At 37.5% G+C, this 21,247-nt stretch overlaps 1 protein-coding gene across 2 annotated transcripts in view; it reads right to left on the bottom strand.

The window, feature by feature from the left end:
- Positions 1 to 21,247, bottom strand: part of LOC137967668 (extended synaptotagmin-2-like) — a 36,648-nt gene that overhangs the window by 5,516 nt on the left and 9,885 nt on the right. For both annotated transcript variants that reach the window (XM_068814195.1, XM_068814194.1), the window contains exons 2-21: positions 19,366 to 19,407; positions 18,296 to 18,433; positions 17,895 to 17,971; positions 16,132 to 16,198; positions 14,649 to 14,738; positions 14,418 to 14,473; positions 13,658 to 13,775; positions 12,572 to 12,671; positions 12,388 to 12,458; positions 11,839 to 11,924; positions 11,053 to 11,101; positions 9,481 to 9,570; positions 8,673 to 8,753; positions 7,824 to 7,898; positions 6,267 to 6,353; positions 4,553 to 4,702; positions 2,469 to 2,593; positions 1,109 to 1,156; positions 864 to 944; positions 550 to 684 (exon numbers count right to left, since the gene is read on the bottom strand). In XM_068814195.1, coding sequence (XP_068670296.1) covers positions 550 to 684; positions 864 to 944; positions 1,109 to 1,156; positions 2,469 to 2,593; positions 4,553 to 4,702; positions 6,267 to 6,353; positions 7,824 to 7,898; positions 8,673 to 8,753; positions 9,481 to 9,570; positions 11,053 to 11,101; positions 11,839 to 11,924; positions 12,388 to 12,458; positions 12,572 to 12,671; positions 13,658 to 13,775; positions 14,418 to 14,473; positions 14,649 to 14,738; positions 16,132 to 16,198; positions 17,895 to 17,971; positions 18,296 to 18,433; positions 19,366 to 19,407 — 1,766 coding nt within the window. The remainder of the gene's footprint in view (positions 1 to 549; positions 685 to 863; positions 945 to 1,108; positions 1,157 to 2,468; positions 2,594 to 4,552; positions 4,703 to 6,266; positions 6,354 to 7,823; positions 7,899 to 8,672; positions 8,754 to 9,480; positions 9,571 to 11,052; positions 11,102 to 11,838; positions 11,925 to 12,387; positions 12,459 to 12,571; positions 12,672 to 13,657; positions 13,776 to 14,417; positions 14,474 to 14,648; positions 14,739 to 16,131; positions 16,199 to 17,894; positions 17,972 to 18,295; positions 18,434 to 19,365; positions 19,408 to 21,247) is intronic.

Raw genomic sequence — 21,247 nt, 5'->3', positions numbered from 1 at the left:
GAATGGAAAGTGTTTATCAACATTGTGATATTGTGGGATTAAAATTGGTATCAATGGTGTGGTTGTTTGGGAAGAAAATTAAAGATTTCCTCAGGTTCTCACATCCTCAAATTTAGTCAATTCACGTCGTTGTCAGGACGAGGACGGCAAACAAATGTTCCAAAATGCAAAACGCACCTACAGGGTATGCAGAGCCTTTGTTTTTGTTCATTAAGCCAATTTTGTTTTGTGGCGTTTTCGGAGCCACCGTCGTCATTGTCCTATCGTAAGGTCCACAATGAACCCAACTTTTCTGTGAGATTGGTTATTCATTTAGATGAGTTGTCACACTCCAACAGTATTGGAATTTATCAAGACCCGTCAACATGTTGAGTTCACCTCTTTGCCTTTTCGCCACCTGACTTTTATTTCAAACACAGCAAAGACAGGTGATCAACAATGATAAACCATGCCACTCAGCTTTTGAACATTGGGCACGTACAGCTGTACATGTAAGACAAGGGAACAAAACAATCTTAGCCCAAGGAATAAAATGAAATAACCACTTACGTTTCATCAAATACTGGTTCAAGTGTATTTTTCTTGACATCAGTACGTCTACGGCCACTGCGAGACTTGTCAGGAAGCAGGTAGGCTCGAACGTATGGGTCAGACAGACCATCTGAATCACATGCCAGCAATTTCCTGTTTGTAGAACAGAAAAAGCGCAATTGGAAATACTGTATGTTGCATCATAGTAATTTCTTTCCAGAGAACTATAATAATAATTATTTAGACTTGCAGGTACAAAACCTGACTCCCTGGAAAAGCATGGAAACATTCAAATCAGCATCAAATTTTGACTATAATTGAGAAAATTGTACCTTGCTTCATGGACCATGACCTCCAGCTTGCTACCCTGTTTATTGTATCGTGTTGTGAGGCGAATGTCACCAGAAACTGTCCTGTTGGTGGAATCAAAACTACATTGTTCACGAGGCAATATTTCAAAAGTGATTTTGATGACTATAGGGTGTTGTTGAGATTTGGCCTTTTATTGGCATCTTTTAAACTGAAAAGACAAAAAAATACCAAAAAGTGACAGTACAGGAGCTTTGATCATTCGTACCTTTGAATCTTTGGTGCCGTTTTTCTTCGTCTCACAGTGTTACCCTCGCTAGGAGCCAAACAAAAGCAGAAAAAAATGCACCGTTTTAGGTGACCTTTATCTGATGCAAGACTGGGAAGGCATGCAGCATGCAGACAGTGGGGAAGAATGAGTTTTAAAAAGGAGAGGTTAGTACTATACATGCAGATACCATGTTCTTGGTTATTGTCTATTAGGAGAAAATTGGTGTAGTTAGTACATGCAGAAATAATGTTAGTTTACCCTGGTAACTTACAACTGAACAATACAAGGAGGTTATTTTTGAGCATGGAGTTATTTAACCCCACAACTTTGCATCCACCATGCTGAAAGTGCAATTATTAATACAGGGTTCATGCTGCATTTTGTCTATAAATTTCCAGGCGTATTCAAGGAATTTTCAAGAACCAAAAATTGAGTTTTCAAGGAGCGTTTGTTGGAGGATTTCTATGTCATACATCATGTTTCAGTGTTTTCTTTGGTGAAAAATTAAGGCCCATCTTGATATTATTCTTTCCCATATCCTAAACGTTAAGTGCATGCACAGGCATTTCAATTTGTGCATTTTATCTTTCCCCAATAGTCAAATAGTTGGGCTCATTTTTTGGACTGTCCCTTTAACTTCGACAATTTTCACCCACGCAGTTTCCCACAAAATCCCTTTTTTCAAGGGCTTTTCAAGGGCTTTTCAAGTGCCCTTGAAGTCCAAAATTTAATTTCAGGGCTTTTCAAGGACTTCAAGGATCAGCACGAACCCTGTTAATAGTAAAATAGGAAGAAAAATAGCCTACTAATATGTGCATGCACATGCAGTTATTTAGTTTATGGAACTATAATGAAATAGGTGTTAGGTTTTTGGTGTTTGTAGTGCAGCAGTGCAATTTCTTTGATTATTTTACATTTTAACTTTACAAAAAGGATGCAGAAAAATGTAGTGGGAGGTTTGCTGCAACTTGTACTGTTATGACAACATAATCATGTTGAAGATGACAATGACAAGGTGGAGGAGAAGGCGGAGAAATCATTATCATAACATCAAATAATCAATGATCACTTAAGGTTGTCTCAAAATAAAATAATAAAATAATCCATAAAATTTAATGTACTGAAACAGCTGTCATAGCTTCCATTTCTACTGGTAATAAAGTAAAAAGATGTTGTAAAAAGTTAAATTCTGTCAGTTGGAATAGCACATTGAAAAGAAGTCCTACAGTGAACAACGTTATTGAGGAACTACACTGTACCTTGACATTCTCATCAATGGAATTTGAAATTAAACTGTGACAGAACAACAAGCAGACGTGTGTGACATTTGTGATATAAAGCTCTGTATATGACTCACCTTTCCTTGCTGCGTGGAATTTCACCCACACTCTCCCCATGAAGCTCATCTTCTGCAATCATGTCGGGTTCATCGGTGTCGCCCTCCTCCTCATCTGAGGTGTCATCATCTTGCGTAAACAAGGCCTGAAACAAAATCATCATCCTCATTGTCAAGATCATCATCATCATCATCCCCCCCCCCCCACCATGCCCTCCATCTCCTCCCCTTCCCCCCCCCCCCACCCACCATCCACCATTTACGTAATACCAGAGTACCACATCATAGCTAACATCACCAGTGAGAATCAATTAATTTGAAGTTGGCAGTTGGTTTGAGTTGAGTAATCAACTGTTATTGTCAAATGATTTTTAATTAACCTCAGGGTGAAAGAATCTCTCTTTACCTTCAATTACTGCTTTAAGGGAAAAAAGTAACCAACATCTCTGAAGGAAGACCTGTGTTGTGGCTGTCAGTACTGATTTGAAACCAAGTAATTTTTGTTACTTGATGTAATGAAAGAATAATACATGGTATATTTTTTTAAAAAAACAGGGTTAAACATGAAGACATGTACTCTCCTTTATTTAGAAACTGATGTTACTTTTTTCTCAATGCGCAAGTGGGTGGAAATCTGCAAATCCTGCAATCTGATTGGCTCTGGGAGCAGGCGGAATTTTTCTATTTTGCCTGCCAAACCAGGCAGAATCCTAGTCCTGGTTGTGTGAGCTTGTGTAATGACCTTAAATTTCTGTCTTGTGACAACGAATCAGTTTAGGTACAGATTCCTGAAGTAAAATTAGTGCTTCAAAACAGATTTTTATTCGAGAAGAGGCATGGAAATAGAATTCCAATAAAACTATTTCTCTTTGAAACATTCTGTTTGTAAGTCGCTTACTGTATTCACTATCAAGCGCGGTGCAAGTCAACATGATTTTAAAAAGTGATTTCAAAGAGGAAGAGAGAGAGAGGGAAAAAATAAATTAAGTTATTTACCAGCTAAGGGTTGGTCTGCATAGCAAAAAAATGTGACCTCGGTCTTGAAAAAGCTGCATTTTCAAGACCTTGGTCACAGTTTTTTGCTATACAGACCTTCCAGCTTGCAAATAACATATAATTATTTATTGAACAATAAACAATAAGCATATACATGTACTTTGACATTTAGACGTCACAGTAGCAATGGAGGAGAATCTTTGCTTATTATAAAAATAATGCTTGATACTACACTTGACTCCTGTTGTTGGATTTCTAATGAAATATTATTCAATACAAACCTTATATGATATTATTACATTATATCTTATGTACAAGGCATTTCTTTGTGTAATTCTCGTTTGTGTAACTCTAGTCAATTTCTAAGTGTTTTTTTGTTTACTTTGTCGTGAGAGTCAGTCATAATTAATGTCATAGTGTATCAAGTGGCCCACCTAGAATAGCAATTTATTATATAGATATTGATGAAATACCAGGATTTCTCCTTTTACTAAAAAATCATATCTTCACTGCGCGCAGTGAACATATCATTTTTATCTTTCACATGTGAGGATATAGGTGTTGTCATGGTAACCAACACGATTAGCCAATAAAACGAGAGCTTTCTCTTCATTGTAAGATACTTTTGTGCTTCATTATAATTCTTCTCTACTACATTAACATTTTTATTGCAAAATTTGACATTATCATGATTTGTTTTTCATAACTCATATCTTGTTTCATGTTACACAACATGCGTGTTTTAGCGGTTGGTGACCACTTTTTCATCCTTTCGAAACTGAATAAAACAAGTTGTTTTAAATCTAGACATTTCATCAATATCTATATAATAAAGAGAACATTACATGGCCGCGCGGGGATACGAATTTTATCTTCCCGTGCTGAAAGTATCTCTCACTCATTCGCTTCGCTCACTCGTGAGAGATACTTGCAGCACTCGAAGATAAAATTCGTATCCCCGCGCGGCCATGTAATATCCTCTATGTTATAACTGTGGGCCACCATGGTCTTGTTTGTATAATCATGATTTCTTTGTTAAAAAAAAGTATATCATAACTCATAAGCATTATCCTTTACCACCTTGACTTCAACAAAACTGCATGACTGACCTTCAGTGTTATTTTGCAGGCCAATGTGCTGTTATGTCCTGACTCTTTTAGAGGAAAATGCTGCTCCATTGACATGTCCTCACTTTTTATCAGCTTAGACAGTGGGAATTCCAGCTTGCCAATGTTCTTTTCTTTTTGGCTGTCAAAGATCTGTCAGGGCACAATACGACATAATAACATGATTTAATACTATTCTAATCTTTGGCTTGAAAAGATAAACAAGATGTCATTCATATCATTCAATAATATGTTATGTTAGTCCAGAACACAAAATTTAACAATTGCAAATCCAGAGAATGATAAAACCACATAGCTCTTAACTGTATAACAACTGCATATTTCACCGGATTATTGGTATATAGAATAGAGTGGTATTGTGTTTAAGGACGTTCGCGTGAAAATTTTTCAACATTGATTTTTTTCTGAAACTTTTACCACTGTAATATGATGAGTTAGTTATGTCAGAAATGTAAAAAAATGGGGGGTCACCGACTTCGTTTTGGAGAGAACATGCCCGGAAAAACACCCAAAATGTGACAAAATCGGGCTTCGTTAGCGAATAAGGCCAGTGTCTGTAAACCCAAATATATTGCAATTAAATCTTTGAAGTGAAATCTTCTCTGCCAAATATTGTTTAATTTAAGTGGACTTATTAAGTGAATTTAGTCAACTGGTGAGGTTCCTTAAAGATCAAGTTCGCATTTAGCGACCACAGTTTCACGCGCCTTGCCGCCGCAAGATGGCAGGATTTGATGTTCCATGAGCAGAAATCTTGAATTTTTTTTAACGTCCCACATTGATTTTTTGTTCATTTTTGGACAACGTGGAGATAATTGTAAATAAAATCCGTTTCTGGAAAGAAAAACTGGGATCACCGAACGTCTAAGACCGTTAAATCCAGGCAAAGCTATAGCAATGGCCTTTTGCCCTACCATTTCTCATTTTATTACTTAGTGCGCACGCTCGTGTATGACGTGGCGTGTGCATTTGCGTGCGCAGTAAGGATGCGCAGAAACAATTGGCGCGAACGTCCTTAAGGTTAGGATTCATTGTTTCTGTTGTATATTTAACCTGTTGACACCAATTAAAGAGTGACAATTAACTCTAATGTCACTGATTTTACTCAACAATGGGGGTGACCGTCGCTTCATACATACATACTTAAACCTTTCACCCCTAAACCGTCCTAAACCTGCCATACTTAGTATTTTACTGTATTTTACGCTGTCGAATGCCAGACAATTTTACTCATCAATGGAGAAACCCCAGGAGTCAATGGGTTATTAATTGACTACTCTTGACTGGACTTTTTCAGGGCTAACAAAAGACACAATCAACGAAATGACATAACAGAACAACAACAACTGCACGTGTTAAGAATCCCAGCTAGCCAGAGGCAAACTAGTTGGCTATTTACAAGTGCAGCCAAGAAGTTGAACCAGGGATTACCAGGATAAAATTCAAGGAGTGGACAGAAAGGAACTTGAACCTGGGAGCTTGGATCTCAAGGCAAGTGTCCTGACCACTGGGCCACACTGCCTCCTCTCAAAGGGTTTAAGGGTTAAGTGTATTTTTGGGTGTACTGTTTCCTGAACCAATCCAGAGACATTGTAACAGCTACATTCAGACCCCAGAGAATTAATTGTCTAATGACTGGTATAACAAAAAAAAGACCACAAGTTTGGATGAGTTCGGGATGATGTGTACACTTTACCTCGATATCCACTTCTTGGTATTTCGGATCGTGGACCAAGAAACGGAATGGTTCCTCCCACACTGGGCTGACAGAATCCTGAATGGTCTACAACAAAAAACCATGATATATTTAAAAGGACAATAGTGCAACTTTTAGAGAGCATATTGTCTATGGTACTTGTAACCAAAGCACAGCAATGGTGCAAATAATTATTATGCTGCCCTATGCATATGACCACAAATAAACAAATTACCCACTTTTAGTCATGTCATTAGCATCAGCATCATGATTTGGAAGATGGAAGCTTGTTCTTTGACCACAAAAAGTGGAAAACCTTAGATCAGAAAACACATTCCCCTAACCCAAACTTTGGGATGGTATCTCTAAGGATCTGATTGGTGAAAATCTTCTCAACCAATCAGACACAGAAAAGAAAATACATACAGCCCTCTTCACTTCTTGACATTTTCCTCCCTGAATAGAGTACCGAAGTGTGACGTCACAAAAAAATTAATTTGCGAAATTATGGGATTTGGCGCCATTTTCAAATAGAGCGTCCTTAGAAAAGGGTCCTTGCCAAAAATCACCTCTTAATTGTCATTCCCAGCCAAAATACAGTATAAAGGATGAAAGTTTCATATACTGCCCCATATAAATCTCTCTAATTTTGAGCTGGTTCCAAACTGAAGGAACCAGAACAAATTTTGAAGGGTTTGTATGGGATGCTATCAAACCTTGATCCCTTATATCTCCATCGGGAATTGCAATTCAGAGCTAATTTTGGGTATGAGGGCATCATGTAGAATATGACATCATATCCCATAATTTCAAAAATATACATTTTTGTGACGTCATCACTTCGGTACTCTATGGAAGTTTTAGATAGGGCAGTTGCCTTTTTTTCTGTGTGTATTGGTACAAATAATATTAAGATTCCTATAACTATGCAAGTTCACTCTGTGAATAACTGCCCACCACAAAATGCCCCTACCCTAAAAGTCTGAAGCATTTCAGGGCTCGAAATTAACAAAAAAATCCAGTCGCATTTTGCGATAAGATACGAAAATTAAGTCACAATTTCGCAAATTTTAGACGCAAAATCGCCCCGCTGCATTGTGTTGTCAGCGGTTTAGCAAAAAAATATGAGCACGCAATACTTGTGTGTAAAGAAACCGCTGAAAATGGCGAATGATCGAAGAAATGGAGCAGTGCACGTAACATCGCAGCTAAATTACTCTACAATTACGCTATCTTCAGAGAAAAGTCACAGCGAGAAACAAAATAACTTTGTCATTTCTTTATTTATTTTAGCAAAAGTAGCAGCAAAGTGGCAACTGCTAACCCTTTTGTTTCAAAACAGCGAAGGTGACAACAAGTCGCAAATTTGCGACCTCTCCAGATATTTTAGTCGCAAAGGGAAAAATTTAGTCGCAAATGCGACTGTATTGGTCGCAATTTCGAGCCCTGCATTTAAGTACCCTTTAAGTATCCTTGAATTAGCCCCTAACTAAAAGAACCAATTGCAAAATGAGGCAGAGGTGTGCCAACAATGCAACACTGCTGCATGATGTTTACCTTGCTCTTGAAGGTGACATTCCCCACCGTAAGTTTGCAGAATGCACTGGTTGTGCCACGGGCCGCGTTGGTAACCTTGAAATAATTTTTTTTGAAAACATAATGTAAATTATCCACAATATTGCAAATTGCACAAATCAAATGAACAGAAGTAACTCTGTTAGCTGGTGCTCTTACTTTTAGGGCTAGAGAGAATTACCACTTTAATCCTCATTGACTTTAGACTTATGTTTCAACTTTCCTTCAATCTATTTTACCATAATTTTAGCATTCAATACCCATTAACTTCTGCATTGCAAAGTAAAGTTGGGTGACTGGTTGGGCTTCCACTCTTGGAGGCCAATTCCTAGAGGGAAACCACTTGACTGTGTGGCTGTTAGCCCACCAGACACTAGCACTCCTTGAGAACTCGCTCGACACAACACAAAATGCTATAGAATGCATTCAACAGATGAAGCAATCAATGTTTTTGCTGAGGTTATTCTTGAGAATGGAGCACAAATCAGGGGAAAATGTCCAAGGAATGTTTTTTAAGTTCACCTCTATGCCATTTCTGAAATAAATTTCAGTCAATTTTAAAAAAGGAAAAAGATGCCCTAACATCTGACATGGGACAAAACATATCCTCAGCCCTCCAATTGAGATGGAATTAACTTGGAGTAATCACTGATTATGAAGTGAGTTCGTTAGGAGACTTTCGGAGGTTCATGCAGGAATCACTGGACAGGCTGAGATGCCATGAAGACAATGCACTTAATATGGGTTATTGTATAAAAAGAATAAAGGTAAGCAAACTAATTAAGTGACATCATTTTCGAGTGACCTTGAACTTAGCACAGCTCTACTTACTGGAAGATTCTTAGCAGAGTCAAGTTTGACAAACAAAGCAGCTGTTGCCAAAGTTTCCTCTCCTAAAACCGCTTTTTCAGGCTGTGGAAAAAAAATCAACAAAATAGTATATTATTGTAAGCTACAGGTGCTCCACACCATAGACTTTATTGGGTGATTCTCGCTTCAAATGTCATTGACTAATGGCATTTTTTCAAATTTTTTTAAACCCAACTAGACACACTTATTTCTGTTCACATGCTCCATGCAGGCTTTAAGAAACACTTTCCCCAGGTAACATTATGTTACCGTTCCAGGTTCAACACCCAACCACATTATTTTGCAATAAATAATATTGATTACATAATATTTATACACTGTAGCTCTCAAAATGTTATTAAATAGCAAATGATAAAAATGGCATTCTTCATGGAAGTATTTTCTTTCTTTCATCAAATTGCAGGAAAACTCTAAAAAAATCCACTTACATTTCAGGGAAAAACAAAGCTGAATGCCAGAAAAAATGTTTCAAAGCTGTCTGACTCAAAATCATACCATAAATCAAAAATCCCTGTAGGTTTTATGGACACTTGAGAAATAATCAAAAACCAACTTCTGCCATGAATGCAAGAAACACTGGGGTAAAAACAGGCCAAAAAACCTTTAAGTTCGCTTTGCTTTTACAATCAAGATCCCTTAATTTGTTGCTGAACGTTGGCTCAATAACTAAAAGTTAAGGCCCTGCAGTCTCACAAAATAACTAAATCAAAAAAATAAATCACTTTGGAACGTTGCATTATGAAGTCTTTGGTAGGTGCCTGGTACTTACCTGGGTTAAATCTTCCGGATTGGAAGTCAGCGAGAACCAAGTGCACCTAAGATTGATTTGGCCACTTTCAACATTCTCAAGTGGAAGCCACTGCAAAAGGGACAAACATTGTTGAAGCCAAAACATTTATTTATCAGTGGTGAGTCAGGGATACTTGCAAAAAATCTATAAAAGTGGTCTCAACGGGAGCCAAACACACAGCCACTAACTAGGTACAGTGTGTACATAACATAAATTATTATTGTATGACCTTCCCATGGTTGGTGAATATGGTTTACTGAATATGCAGGAAAGCAGAGCTTAACAAGTGTTATTAAAATTCAAAAAGAAAATTGGAGGTAACCATGCATTTTTCGAAGATAATTAATCAACAATATTTGTAAAAAGCTTTAAAATATAAAGCAATGTATGGCATTCTTTTCCAAATCGAAGCTTATTATTATAATTAATTCTTTTTGGATAACAAGAGCACTTGCAAAGTTCTGCTTTATCTGCATATAGTTTTGAACCGCACAAAAATATCCCTATTTTAATAAGCACCACCCATAGGAAATCAGAGTATCTCGAAATATGCAGACCGTATGCGCAATAACAATAGTAGGCACCGTCCTTAACTAATTTGCACATGTGCTTTGATATTTGATATGCGAGTTGTTTTCATAAAGACAACAAGAATTTTTAGTTATTTTGTATTTCAAGTGGTCCCTCTTGCAAATGACTTATTCTAGAGGAAAATAGAGTTTATTATTTGGGAAGCCAACAATATTTCTTTAGGTTTATCTACTGCACATTAACCCTTTCACTCCCAAGAGTGACACTTATAGTTTTTACTTTGTCTAACGCCAGACGATTTTACTCGTCAATGGGGAACCCCACAGGAGTGAAAGGGTTAACAACAGCTAGATTCACTCAAAAACTATGTCCCCATTGACCCTTTCACTCCCAAGAGTGACACTTATAGATTTTACTCTGTCTAACGCCAGACAATTTTACTCGTCAATGGGGAACCCCACAGGTGATTTTTTTTTCGTTCTTGACCAAATTTAATTTATGCAACAATTATTTACAAACAAGAAGCTATTTAAAAAATAAGTAGTAATCCTAAGTAGCAGGTCAGGGGATGATGAGAAACATGCCACAGTTGAGATCGACTCCCTGGTCCTGGCCTGATTCTGTACAGATCTTCCACTGTAGGAGTTACCAGGACCTATTGGATTCTTAAGCTTTTTTTTATTTTTGGCTCGGCCTAGCCAGCATTACTGACCTGGGAAAATCCAGTTTCTGCACCTTCAATACCACCCAACTCAGTGCCCTCTGTGTTCGTGTAACACATACCACAAGCAACCCAGTTTACTCTCAAGGGGCGTCTAGTTTACTCTATCTTATGCTCTATCTTGTTGGATGTGGGGTGTGCTTGTTGAAACAAACATGTGGGAACCTAACATAACAAAGGCTTGAAGATTAATTAGGTGAAATCAGAAAATGTGTGTCATGGACCAAATTTAGGAGCCTGCCTGACCTGTACTTAAGAGGCATTCTTTGTTGACTATGTTTTTTAGAATCATAACTTACCAGATCAACATTGCCTTGCTGCACAATGGTGCTAATATCAGCTTCAACCCTGAGAAGATCAAGAACAAAACCATGTGTGTCGTTTATTTATTATAAACGCCTGGTTGAATCCATTTTCTCGAGTTTCCTAGGCAAAGGTGACATCAAAAGCACACTCATCCAAAAAGTAAGAAATTCCTGGAGAAAGCATGGTAAGAGAATGTCATTTCACTTGAAGAACCCCTCTTTAAAGGGGCTTCCCTGTCTTTTGTTAGAGTTCTTCTATAGTTTTGAACAGTTATTTTGATATTTTAGTTAATTCTATGACCATTCGATCAGTGCTGAAATTGCCTAAAATTGTGTGACCTAGCTCCTTTAAACTGACAATTCTCAAATTAGGATTTGCTTTCTTGCTGACAGATCGTTATGCCTCGTGTAACCCAGTGACCTGCAAATTACAGAGTATGGCTGGTATGAATTGGAATTTATGAAAAGAGCCATGGCCACAGTCCACAGAGGTCAACATTCCTAATCCTGTCATGCAGGGACTTCATTAAGAATTGAAGTATCAGAAGATTAAACTAAAATGACTACTTAAAGAGAGAAATTTTCCTGGAGAATTTCAAGCAGTAGCCGGATTCTCCTATTCTCCTATCCTCAAGGCCTACTGAACACCCTGTCATGTAATTCAGACTTATATGATACTAACCCCCCCCCCCCCCCCACCCTCCAAAAAAAGAAGAAAACCTCCTTAATTAAGGGGCCATTGCATCCACACTGGATGTACAACATATTACAAGTACTTACTTTCCAAGGCTCTCATCATCAGATGCTTTGTCCTCATCAAAAAGAGAAATTTTTATCTTCTGTCCGTGACAATTATCCACAAAAGCCTATGACAGACAATGTTAATAAAGAATTACTTGGATGGTTCTTTCATTTCATTGCATTCTTTTTTTGTTCAAGACTAAATAATAATTATTATTTGGTTGGGTTTTTAAACCAAATCTTTCATTGCCAGCTCTGAACTTCAAGTCGAAATGGCTGAAAACAATAGATGCATTTGTAGCATCTTCGGCCATTTTGTTGAATGTGCTTTTTTAATCTCCTGGGGTATGACTCTAGTTTCTGGTGGAAGCATACTAAATAATGACTATTTCCAGGAGATATGCTATTTCAATCATTAATGGATGAAAAGAGTTTTACTGCGAACTTGAATAGCCTTTAAAAACCTGCTGAAGTTAAAAATGGCTAATTAATCTAAATGGAAGATTGCCTACATCTTAATTTCTTTGTGCTAAACTGATCACAATTTTGAAGAGAACAGGTTGATTTTAACTTTGGTTGCATTTATACCTCAAACACTTCATTCCACACTGGGTTCAAAGTGCTATCCTTCGTCTTTGTCCTGAACGTTTTTGCTCCAACTATTTTAAACAATAAAAGATAACAACAAACAAAAAAACTTAATTTAACATTCTCTGAAACGTATCTCTGATTTTACATAATTTAGTGCAGATGGCCTTCAAGACATACATACCCTGTAATATGGCATAGGGGTCCGAAGAACCCTTCTTGAACACCCCAATGTCTTTTTTGATCAAGTCTTTAGCCTCTAGGACTTCAATTCGAAGTACACCCTGAAAAATTAAAGTCATGAAAAAACAATAAACATTATTATTCATTCAAAATATTTCCCCGGTTCTGATTGGTTAAAACCACATGCATAATAATGTCACCAAAACCAGCTGCTGTTCACCAAATTTGAAAAGAACCCTCATCATATTGAATCAATGACATCAAAAGTGCAGCCCACTGCAGATGATTGAACCGATGACGTCAAAATGACGTCAAAAGTGCAGCCCACTGCAAATTATTGAACCGTTGACCGAAAAAGCTGGGGACGAGGTTGCGTTATTTTTGTTGGAGGGTGCGAAATTGTTAAAAATAAAGCTCATTTTCTCCTTTAAGAGTTTGAAAATATTTTGAATGAATAATAAATTCGGGTTTCGTAGAATATGAAGAATTATGCAGATCTCAGAGGATGTTATCCACCTCGGCCTTCGGCCTTGGTGGATAACACCCTCCTCGACCTGCAGAATTCTTCATATCCTCCTCAGCCTCATTCAATAATTGCTTAATATATATAGTTACAGTCATCTTGTTCCCTCTTCCCTCCCACCTTCCACTACTTCTTACTGTGACAGGTGCCTGAATGCCTGACATAGCTGCTCATGGCATGGAGGTCCAGCCATGGGAAAATTACTCGGTGAAGGTGATGGCTGACTGACAATCCTCCACAGAAACAAAACATCCTACAGCTGTAAATCTTAACACTGGAGAAACTAATATGTCCTATAATATTGCATATACGTATTGATCCAATTAACTTAAATAAGAGGTTAAAACAATGAATGGTTTCTGCATGAGTAAGATACAACCAATGAATCCGCAGGTCTTCACGCTACAACTTTTTAGACCTTTCTTGTAAAATGAACAATTTTTTTAGGACAAGCTAATTGACAACCAATTCTGAAAATTTGTCATCCATTGGTGGTCAAGAGGAGAAGAAAATAAAATTCTCTTATACATGCTCTAGTACATGAAACAGAAGTTATACACTTACATCAGGCAACGGGTATTTCAATTCATAAGGATCCACATTGGTCAGCGGAACTGTAATTTTATTGGGAAGGACAACAATGCTTGCCACAACATCATCAATTACTCCACGGATGATGTCACTGAAAATTAGACAAACCAAGCATACCAAATCACTGAGCAAGAAGACTATCCATTTCAAAATAAACATATGGCCAAAGAAAGGATATAAAATGTAAACAGGGTTAGACTATGACAATAATAATACATGTATTATTATTATCATTCGAAGAGTGCATTGGATAGGAGATAACAGATAGTCAATGAAGTGTGTAGTGCAGAGTTGGCTATCTATCATCTCATATCCAACAAGTGCAAGTGGAATAATAATAATAATTATTATTATTGTTTTACTAAAATCACCCACAAATTGTGGATAAATCTTCCACACATTATTTTGTAAATACGAAAAAACTAATGCATACAGTTACTGTTTTGTAGGCCACATGTGGTATAATAGCCCATATACCATGATGGCTAAGCTAATGAAAACTCTAGAACTGCAGTAACCAAGCAGTGATTACTACTAATTATTATACCTTGACATTACAGATACCAGTATTCAAAAAAAATGATGATGATGATGATGATGATGATGATAGCTATTCAACTGCTAATGCATTTTGTGGTTGTATAATTGATTACGAGGACTTGACGTTTCAATTAACGATAACAAACAAAATTAAAATTAATTACTGTTACAAAGAACATAAGCTGACACATACCTCAAACCAGGAATATCAAGAATATTGGCCAAATTTGTCAAATCAAAGTCTATGTCCTGGAAAGCAAAAAGGAAAGGAAACGATGTACATTTGTAACATCTGTGGCAATGATAGAAACTTTCAGAGTGGTAACATCTTTACATGGCTTATAAGTAACAAAATTAATATTTATCCCTATATGAAAAGCAAGATAGAGGGTCCAACACAAGCTCTGGTACAGTATCAACTTACAGGTCTGTTAAGGAAGAAAACTGAAATTCCACCCACAAGAGGAGCAGCTGGGATGAGAGGCCGCAAGATAACACGCATACTTCCTCGCACCTGCAAAAAGTCACATTTTACAAAATTAATGTGGAGGATATCATTCCTAACAAAATATTCTACCTTAACGGATTCATAGAGTACAGAATCTTCTTGTTGTTTTTCTTGACAAGCAGCACTGAGGTTGAGTTGACCTAGTTATGATGTACACCACAGTGCTTTTATCGTGTAAATCATGTTATTATACTGTAATTAACAGTGTTACATATTAAAGTGTTGGTGAAAGAGGTAAATATATCCCTTGCAATTCACCACTTCCTGGTACAAGGCAAGTGCTCCTACCATTACCAACTAATGCTAACCAGTCTATATTTTTAGGTAACAAAAGTGATGCTTGGGGAGGCGTGGTGGCCTCATGGTTAACTAGTGCGCTCGACTCCAGATTGAGTGGTCCGGGATCGGGTCCTGGCCGGGTACATTGTGTTGTGTTCTTGGGCAAGACACTTTACTCTCACGGTGCCTCTCTCCACTCAGGTGTATAAATGGGTACCGGCTAATTTAATGGTGAGGGTAACCCTGCGATGGACTAGCATCCCATCCAGGGGGGAGTAGAAATACTCCTAGTCGCTTCATGCTACAGAAACCGGAGATAAGCGCGACCTGATGGGCCTTCTACGCTTGCAGCATACTTTAAAAGTGACGCTTGCCTCATAATTATAAGGTGAACATACAGTAAGAGGCAACTAAGTTTTATAACAGTATTACCACACAATTGGATAAAAGAAAGATTTAAAGGATAGTATGAGATACAGCAACCTTTATGCTGTCTGAAATTCAACCAAGTCACAAAAGTTTAGAGGTTTTGTTTTATGCCCTACTGTTGAAAATCACTGGCCAGGTTTCTTAATTTAATTGACTTACCTAGCTTTTAATTTAACTGTTCGCTAATTAATAATTATTATTAACTTAATTAATTAAATTAACCCATTGACCCCTGGGAGTGAGACAACAGATTATACTCAGTCTAACGGCAGATGATTTTACTCGTCAACTGGGGGTCTCCTTGAGCGCCTAATAAGGAGTGAATGGGTTAACAAGTCAAAAACTATGTCCGCATTGACTCCTGTGAGTGACACAATAATACTAATATTATTATTATTTAGTCTGTCTAATGCCAGACAATTTTACTTGTCAACTGGGGGCGTCCTGGGAGAACCTGATCGAGGAGTAAATGGATTAACCCTTTCACTCCCGTAAATGCCACTGAGATTTTACTCCGTCTAACGCCAGATGTTTTTATTCGTCAATGGGGCTGTGAATGGGTTGTGAATGGGCTAACATCAATTAGGCTGTATTAGCAGGTTCACGAATGTTAACAGGGTCTTCGTTGGCCAGTTTCTAACAAATAGCATTTTGTCAATGCATAACAATACTATACATGTACATTGTATACCTGAAGATCTTCAATTCCAACCGTGGCACCCTTGACTGACAGCTCAAAGTCAGAGTCACCTGCATAGCTAGAAATGAATAAAACACAACAGAATCAACAAACTCGATTCTTTGCCTGCGGCTAACATAGCTGGTATGTACATGTACAGTGTTTTTAATAACATATTAATTAAGTGCTCATTTTATTTGCCTCCCTAGGGTATTATTAGGAAGTTTAAGCAAAGACAACGACTACAGCAACGAAAACATCAGTCCAAAAAATTATAACTTAGCGCTATCGCAAGTATTTCGTGATTATTCCGTCTCTTTTATCTTTTACAATACAGGCGAACTATCCTGTATCTGAAAGTCAAAACAGAAAATGACTGATTCATTTTTATGTGCTCACGTTGTCGTCAAAGCCTAAAATGTGGTGATGTCACATTGTTGTTTTGTGGTCCGAGTACGGCAGAGAAAGGCACAGAAATCCATGTTGCACGTGCAGCACGACTATTTGTCCTTTTTTAACCAATAATATTCTTGCTTCGTGGCGTAGCCGTAGCTGTAGCCGTCGTCTTTGCCTAAACTCCCTATTATACAGAAGTGGAGCTCTAGTTGTCCAATAATTGGGGAGATAACAAATAAACTTAAAGAACAAAAAAATTAAAACCATTTGAAATCATTTTATTGTTGGTTTTTCCTGAGAATTAAGGGGAAAAATGGACACCTTCTTGGGGCTGAGTAGGGATTACCAACAAAGTTAACTCATATAATTACAGTGTTGAATTTTTTTTTTTTCATGGTAATTTTTTAAAGGCCCCTGAAAATGCAAATTCAATGTCTTTGAGGCCAACACCAACAGGATGTGATGTTACAATGAAGCAGGGCTCGAAATTGCGACCAATACAGTCGCATTTGCGACTAAATTTTTCCCCTTGCGACTAATATATCTGGAGAAGTCGCAAATTTGTGATTTGTTTTCACCTTCGCTCTTTCGAAACAAAAGGGTTAGCAGTTATCATTTTGCTGCTACTTTTGCTAAAATAAATAAATGACAAAATAATTTTGTTTCTCGCTGTGAATTTTCTCTCAAGATAACGTAATTATAGAGTAATTTAGCTGTGATGTTACGTGCACAGCTCCATTCCTTCGATCATTCACCATTTTCAGCGGTTTCTTTACACACAAGTATTGCAGGCTCATATTTTTTTTGCTAAACCGCTGACAACACAATGCAGCATAGTGAAATTGTGACTTTAAAACTACTTTTGCCAGTTACAGTACATGTATCTCAACAAGCAGAATCCACTCTAAAAGCTCACACCTACGAGATGTTCATCAAACGTTTTATCCAAAAGAGCACAATGTTAGTACATACATGTAGAGCGGACATTACTAAACAACGAAACAGCAGAACACTGAAACAGCGAAACAGCGAAACAAAGCATCAAAACACCATGTGCGACCCCTCCATACATTGAATACTAACCGACAAAGGTTGGATTTGAGATTATAAATATTGTTTTACGCCTAATTAGGCCTAAAAAGTTATTGTTCCTAATCTCAGTCTTATTCTGAATCCTAATCTTAATCTCGATGAATTAGGAGCAATAATGTTTTACTAAAACGATATTTAGCCTCAAATACAGCCTTTGTCAGTTGGTATTCAATGTATGGTGGGGTCATACATGGTGTTTTGGTGCTTTGTTTTCACTGTTTTGGTGCTTCACTGTTCCATGGTTTAGTAATACTCATGTGGATCAGGTGTTTGAACAGCATACTTACATGAGGTCGATATCCAAGATAATCTCATTCCGATCAACATTATGAGCATAAGTCTTGATGCCACCAATACGGGGAGGCTAACAATGAAATAAAATAAATTTGACTCAAGTTAAAGTGGATCAAGTAAATAAAAAAGGTGGCAATACTGCATTTTCTTAGGACTGAACGTGTCCTAAGATGGGAATTAATATTTGTCTCCTAACACCTCTTGACAACTCTCTGAAAATCCATGCAACATTATCAACAGTACAACTTTACAAAGGAAAGGTGTTTCAAGCCCAAAAAATGAATATAGGCCTCTTGTTACAATGTACATGTAGGAAAACTTGCATTTTTTTTGCTAGGAAACTTGAGTTAACAAAAAAAAACACATCTATTCACTTTCAGGGGCAATAACATACCACTTGGCCAAGAGAGATTTCTCCAAAATGAATAGAGCTCAGAAAACTGGGCACATTCTTCTGTATCTCTGGCTCCACAGTTTCCCTCAAAATCTTGATAACCATATCATTGATGTACGGCCACAGTTGGACTAGCATCTACAAAAAGCATAGACATCTCCACTAAGTAAGTTATAATAATGACAATAAATATAAATTATTAAGAGGAGAAGAGGAAGAAGAACCATATGAAGGACATCAAAACGTGGAAGAAGATTGATCAGAGGTGGGAGGTTGGGATGCATTGTAATCTGCGAACCAGCGAGGCATGCAAGGCAGACATGAGAAGCCTCTGAGAACACTTTCAAATAGCTCTAATAAACAGTATATATAAGTCAAAGTATCCATTAATTTAAATGGTTAGCTTTCAATAACTGCAAGCTGGCTTGCACGCCTTGCCTGGTGACTCACATTACTCACTGGCTCGCACACTGTACAAACTCATCAGAAGAAGTCAAACACAATGAAACGGAAACTTGGGTTGAAAAAGTAGAGCAGGACTTTAGTAGAGCACCAATTATAGTAAGTGGATCCAAGAAACTTTTATTGCTGGAAAGTGATTAGAAGGCTCAGACAAACTCCCTGCAAAGATAAAGAATTTCTCTCCAGCATATTAATAGCCACCTTCACAACTGGAAAAGTTCAAGGTGGCTCTGAATCCAACCCAGAGAAGTTATCTTAGCCTGGCAATTACCTTTCAGCAATAAAAATTGAGGATCACACAGTTCATTTTTTAGATATAAGCGTTTAAATACAAAATATTGGGCATTTTAGATGGCTCTTTTGTTGCCATTGTGACTGGATCTTGTTTCATTTGGTACCATAACATTGCAGTTACAGAAAACAGTGTTGTCGAGTTACATTCCACTAATAAGATATTCCATCCGTTGAAACTGGTTTGAGCCACCTTAAAATAAACTTAATATGTTTAAATTATATCTCCAACATTATTGGTGGGAAGAGGAAAAAACAAGATCATTTAATTTAATTTGTCCAATTATTTTTCAAACAAAGTGGTACCATAAACTTACCTTGTTGAGCCATTCAGCTCTTTCCACGTCAGGAAAGAAAACCTAAAACAACAAAAAATAAATCAGAGACAGACCTGATCAGATACTTACAGCTGTAGTTAAATTTCTTCTCATCATCAGTCATGTTAACTTTATAACCATTCAAGTGACAATTATACAGTCTAAATTTTAGGGGTGGCGAATGGTTCATCAAAAACTCTGGGTCTCGCAAAATTTTAGTCGAATTTCATGTGTCTCGCAGTCTCGCTTTTTGAGCGCTTATGTGCGTCTCGCAGTCTCGTTTTTTATATGAAGGTGTCAAACACTTTGAAGTCTCGGTCTCGCAATCTAAAAAGTCAAAATGTCTCGGGCTCGCAAAGAAAAACGCTGGTCTCGCCGTCTCACAAAGTCTCGCATTTACCATTCGCCACCCCTAATTTTAAACACAAAGCTTTGGTGATGTGACGTAATAATAATAATAATAATAATAATAATAATAATAATAATAATAATAATAATAATAATAATGATACTTTGTTTACCCTCGGATTTCAGAGTAGCTAGTAGCTAAATAAATATCTCTGAGCATTTAACATCTCATTTCAGGTTGTTCAGTTCATTTTTAACTCATTGCTCCACTCAAACTAAGAGGTCTCTTTTCTTTTTGTGTTTGCTGTCCTGACAAGTACGGGAGACTTCAATCTGCCATGGGTCAAGACTCACTTTGATCCAACCACCGTCCACAACATTGGACGGCACTCTTCAAACCGCATGCCTCATGATATGATTGGTGACTGTGACTTGTGCCCTATGTGTTGTGCACATTCCTTTACAGTATTTCCGCTGTTTTTAAGTGAGTCCACACAACATGAAGTATCATAATTTATGCAGCCTTCTCAAAATATTTTTCGGGAGCAGGTGATAAGGAAAGTGGAGACAGTTTGATGCTATAGGCCCTATAGCGAGTGCCCAAAGGACGCAAGCTTCTAGTGGGGTCTGAGGGCATGCTCCCCTAGGGAATTTTTTTAAATTTAGACACTCACAGATGCAATTTAGTGCAATTTAGTGAAATTTCACATATGGAATTGCCACTTGCTTGGAGTCTGATAAGAAATGCTGCAATGTTAGTTAAATAAACATTTCACGTGCGCGATGCCAAAAAATATTGCGGACGCGAATTTGTACGTGAAACAAACTTTTTTCAAGCTTTTGTAATATCTCCAGTGACTTCACGTTCGAGCTAAAAATGTGTTGTCCGACATTTTCTGACTGGAAGGAGACGGTCAAGCTTTCTGAGGAGGCGGCTCATTGAGCCGTCGACCGGCCGGTTTTGAGAAGGCTGCATATGAGGAGATTTGGTCACTAAGTAACTGCCCCGCATGCTCAACTCAGTGAATTTGGACCCATGGCAGAGGTCTCTCTTCCCGAACTTGTCAGCCCAGCTAGCAGGGAAACTCTAAGAATATCTCAAAATGGCCTCTTGCATGTATAGTGGGAACATTTGCACAGTAAATTTTCCTCCCACAACGCAAGGGACAATGCCTACATAAGGCCATTTACTTATTTTTTGAATTATTATTTTGGCTAATTGCACCTAAGTGCAAGGAAAAATGGATGATTTGTTTATTTGTTTATTTATTTTGCAAACATATTACCTTACAAGTCTTGTAAAAAATATAAAATGACTTACATGTACATGGCCACCAGCCAAATCTACCAAATTACTGATGCTAATTAAGGCAAGAACTTAATGGTACATGTAGATTATCACAAAAGTGCAAGCTTGTAGCAAAAAGCAGTTGAATTGAAGCTGACAGTCTTGGTGGCCATATTTACCCACGTATACGTTGACCTTTTATGGCCTCGAAAGAAGCTCCAAAAATCGCCGTCGACTTATACACAG

The sequence above is a fragment of the Montipora foliosa genome, chromosome 8, assembly GCF_036669935.1.
Source record: "Montipora foliosa isolate CH-2021 chromosome 8, ASM3666993v2, whole genome shotgun sequence".
Classification (NCBI taxonomy): domain Eukaryota; kingdom Metazoa; phylum Cnidaria; class Anthozoa; order Scleractinia; family Acroporidae; genus Montipora; species Montipora foliosa.
Note: the sequence above shows the minus strand (reverse complement) of the source record. Positions and strands in the feature narration are given on the sequence as shown.